Source organism: Poecilia formosa, unplaced genomic scaffold, assembly GCF_000485575.1.
Source record: "Poecilia formosa unplaced genomic scaffold, Poecilia_formosa-5.1.2 Scaffold207, whole genome shotgun sequence".
NCBI lineage: Eukaryota > Metazoa > Chordata > Actinopteri > Cyprinodontiformes > Poeciliidae > Poecilia > Poecilia formosa.
In genome coordinates, this window is record NW_006800146.1 from 490,844 (window position 1) to 495,572 (window position 4,729).

General features: G+C 39.0%; 1 protein-coding gene across 1 annotated transcript; it reads right to left on the minus strand.

Annotated features, from left to right (window-relative positions):
• ca4b (carbonic anhydrase IV b) lies at window positions 1-4,256 on the minus strand. Its single transcript, XM_007567333.2, has 8 exons — window positions 4,118-4,256; window positions 3,790-3,834; window positions 3,540-3,704; window positions 2,830-2,975; window positions 2,624-2,716; window positions 1,999-2,065; window positions 1,658-1,821; window positions 1-353 (listed from the first exon to the last, which is right to left on the minus strand). Exons 1-8 carry the CDS (start codon window positions 4,233-4,235, stop codon window positions 144-146), a joined length of 1,008 nt encoding a protein of 335 aa, XP_007567395.1. The 5' UTR covers window positions 4,236-4,256; the 3' UTR covers window positions 1-143.
• Window positions 4,257-4,729: the final 473 nt, after the last annotated feature.

Below are 4,729 nucleotides of genomic sequence, written 5' to 3' on the forward strand. Positions count from 1 at the left end.
GAAATAAATTACCATATCTTTAATGTGCAACTTTACAACCATGATCACACTCCGATTTCTGAAAATGTCAGTAAATATTTAGACGAGAAGCTTTTAGCCTTAATATATAATCCGTTCAGTTCCTCTATAAAGAATTGTAATAGTCATTCACATTTCTCAACGGCGTCTGCGTGAAACAAAGCTTTTGTCCAGACTGTGGAAAGCAGCACCGACATGACCAGCAGCACCCAGCTGACCAGGGAAGCGTTTCCTTTAGAGTACAACACAAGCCTGCTGTTCAAAGGCTGCACTGGCCTGTAGATCTGAATCATTTCTCTCCCATCGGGAAAGTGAAGCTGGCAGAATGCAGAGACCTGCAGTGAAGACAAAATCACAACAAAAGAAATGTGACAAGTGGTCAAAAAGACAGGTGGTGATTAATATTCAACATGTTGGCATTATGCATTTTATAGGCCCATAGTTAAAATTTATACCAGTCAAGAAAACGTTTGTCTTTTTTAGGACTAACGAGTTTAAAAATTTTGACTTTGTAATTTGACACTTTGAAATCAGGCCAGTCTCAAACTCCTCTTTCCACCACTCTGCCTTCAGCATGTCAAACATTTTTCATTGTGTCATTTTAAATGGTTCTCAGGAGTGAACTCCTATGAGCTCAGCTGATGCTCAGTTCCACCAGGTGTTTGCCAATTGCTGCTGGCTAGTCTGAAGGAGCTGAGTGGGTGGAGCTGCAGGGGGAGAGGTGCTCTGTAGGGTGGTAGCTAAACTGGAGACTGCATTTTTTGCCCAATATGCCCCATTTAAATCTTCATTTGTGTTTTTTCAGAACAAGGAATCATAAAGCACTGGGTTTGACTTGTCAGTTTTGCTTACAAGTCCAAACACTTGCGCTTGAATTTCAGCTGAAGAGAAAATTAAATATGGAGTGACGATCCCTGAAAAAGTCTTTAAATATCTAAGATTCAGGAAACGGCAGCTGCGTTTCCACTGCAAATGTGCACAAACCTGTCTCTGTATACTGCTAATGTGGAACAAAAGAAAAAAAAAAAAAAAGCACAATTTTGCACTTGTGGTTTGTCCATTAAAGAAATGAAACATGAATAAGCTTGTTTACACTTCAAGTCATTAAAAATTATGGCATCAACATATGTAAACAGATGCATTCATATTCCAGCCATGATACTCAGTCATTGGCATCATATTCAGGCATTTTGGTGACAAGCCGTTTATATTTGCGAGCAGCTACGCATGTGGCATGTTGGGAAAATTGTAGTGGGTGATTTTAAAGAGCAGTTACCAATTCAACATGTTCATGAGTTTTTTTTCCTAAACTGTGCGAGTTGGTGGATCTGGCTGTGCATTGTCAAAACAAAAAACCATCACCATGCTACTTCCTGTCATTTTGGCAAGTAGCAACGTACAACTGTTGATCACGCGACTCGTGATGTGAAAAAAGTCTCCATTCAGGTTTTGCGAAATGTCAAGTTGATGGCTGGGGAGGGGGAAAATGCAAACAAACTCATCTTACCATGAAAAACTTCAGGGTTTTTCCCCCAAATTGCCACATTTCCAAAATTTCAGTTTGTGCAATTCTATTGTTAATTAAAATGCAGCTACCAGCAATAAAGTGTCATAATGCTGAACAAAGTGTCCCAGTCACCTGACTCCTGCTCAGAGGAATGGTGCTTTCAAATAGCGTCCAGACGACAGCTTCATTGCAGTTGGGAGTCGTGAGGGAGCCGTTGTAGCGGAAGTATTTATTCAAGCTGCTCAGAGGAGGAATAAGCATTTCCAGGGAGACGTCTGGCAGTGTGGCGTTACTGGCTGAGGTTCAAAACAGACAGATTAGGAACCACAGGAACCATTTAATTGTGAAGTTCAGAGAAAAGTTGTTTATGGTGTTACTGCACAACTGCTGGCCTTTAGCCCAACTACACAGATCAGTGTGCAGATAAAGGGGTTTGATTATGTTCCAATTCTGAGAAATCTGCAATAACTTACTGGGTTTAATGATCTGCTTCAGAGCATCAACCAGGGGCGTGTACTTCTTATTCTCAGATAGAGACTCCTGAAATGAAGAAAGAGTGTCTGGAAATAAAATCAGGATTATATAAAGACCAGGGATTCACAGATGATTTGTGCTCAACAGGTAATGATAAAGGAAGCAACTGAGGAAGCTGAAAATGTGGGAAAATTCAGTACAATGATGAATTGCTCACACTCAGTTCTTCAAGTCTTTAAATAATATTTACAGACAGATTTATGTCTCCACTTCATATCTGCCACTGACTGAATAACTGAGCGCAATATAAAGTCTGTTTTTATGTCAAATCTCCTCAAAGTTTAATTACATGCTACTGTTACAGCTCCCGTTTTTTTAAGACCATGTTTCCACTGGGAAAAAAAAAAAATAAAAGTTTCCCAAAAGCAATAATGGCAACACCTCACATTTAACTACCTTAAAGTTACCCATTAACTTATAAGTTTATCATTTATAATAGATATAGCATGCAGCAACATTTATAGGTTTTATTGCATCTTGCAGATGAAGTTTCCCTTATTGCATGTTGGCGTCGTCACATTAACCCTCAATTCAGATTGTTGACATAAAAAGTAGTAAAGTTACCTGAAAGAAAAATCCAAGAACTGCAATACCAGTGGGGTCCGTCACAGCCTGGGACAAAGAGTTGTAACCTTCTTTGATGTGGACAATGTGCATCTGTAGGTTACATGAAATATGCTTGCATTTTTAATTGTTCTTTTCCTGAGGTCAGGTTTATTGCATTCAAACAAAGGTCATAAAGTTAAATATGCTCCTGTTGCATCCATCACCTCCATGGGAAATTTCTCTCCATCAATGGTGTGTTCGGATCCAGATGAGCCGTTCTTGCCCCAGTGCAGATGGAGCTGAATGGCTTTGTAATTTGCAGCCAAGTGTCCTCCACTGATCACAATACCAGGAGGCAAGTCCAGCTGAACTAAAGTGTGTAACACATGTAAAAGACCAACATAAGCAAAATACACATCTTTGTACACTTTTTAAATTAAATTTTTTAACTTAAGTATTTTTTTTTTAAATGTCAAAGTTTACAAAGAGCTTGAAAACAATGACAAATTCTTCAGACTTGTAAAAGAATCTAAGACATTGCCTTCCTTCTGTCACTAGCAAGGAACCAACACACACACACAACACAAGTTCAATAAATTCACACCAACAGTATTTATCATTATCCTGGCCTTCTACTGAATAATTTTCAATAAATGTAAAAACAATTCAAATTCAAGAATAAAAAATATTTGAGGGAATTTGGTCATGAAACAAGTTGAGAAATCAGAAACTGTCAACACTCCCCTCTTAAAAAAAAATTAATTCTTTCCTCAATTTAAAATCCCTACCGTTCACCAAACTACTCTCAGCTCTGCTCTTTTCCCCCACCCCCAAAACTCCTTCCAGCTAAACATTACCTTCCAAGCATTATTACTGCCACTCCTCCTCATTTACTGTTTTTTCCAGCATAAAGGTAATTTGACCTGAGCCCTACCAGTGTGACCGTTGTTTATGAAGGTGACGGTAGACGCCTTATGGTAGTTGACAAACTGAAGCGGAGTTAGGTGTTTGTCTTTGACCGTTTTCTTCGTCACAATGTTCACTGGAGACTGACGACTGCCACCGCATTGTTGAGAAATTTCTTGCCACGCATCTGGACCTGTGAGGAGAAGATGACAAGAAGGCTAGTAAGACAACTTTCCTTGTTAAAACCATTCATGTGATTGGACTGAAGCTGGGTTTACCTAGACAGGTGCTGTTGCAGCTAACCTGTGACTGGTAGCACCATTCTGGAAGAAAAACACACTGATGAAGGTGTGCAGATCAACAGATTTTGTACTGAAAAAAAAATCCAAATGTCAATTCTCTTCAGTTGATTTAGTAACTAGTCTTGTGCAGCATCTTCATGAATCAAAGAAAGTACAATTTCTTAAGATTAAATTTTGTAAACTCCAAAAATTCATGAAGGTGTGACAAATTCTATAGCATAAAACATTGCACAGGTTTGAAAAGGCTCAGTCCGTCTAATTTTAAAGATCTGAACTCATTAAAATGACTCTTTACAGGACATACCTGCAGCTGAGATGGTTTTCACGGACAACACAAAGCAAATTAAAACCCAGGTGAGCTGCATGGTAAAAACCCACTTTACGTCTGTCTGAGTTTTCTGACTGTGTTGGAGGTGAAGCATTGGATGGCATGTCCAGCGGTCTATTATAGGTCAGGTTGGCCCACCTATCAACCCCTCCCACACTGAATGATTTGCTGTTTCCATTTGGATTGATGATTTCTCAGAAGAGATAATGACAAGAAAATGCTGATTGTCATCAACTTTAAAAACAGATTAATCCCTTGTCTCTTACCTTGCTTTTTTCCACATGGAATAAAATAGTAAGGATTTGAGTTTTTCTGTGTGTTTATTTAGGTTTCTGTCAGTTGATTGTTGTCTGTCTGCCCTTGATTGATCCAAGCTGTGTCTAGTTCCCTTGATTACCCCCTGTGTTTCTTGTTTGTCAAGTCCTTGTCTAGATTGTCAATACTGGGCTCATTATGAGAATTTGAGGTATAGATATTGGGATCCAACAGATGGCAGTAGTGCAACAATAATGGATGCAAGGTACTGTGAAATACTAAAAAAGAAGAAGAAAAGAAGCCGTCTAGATTGTCTAGTTGTCTCCTGTCTGC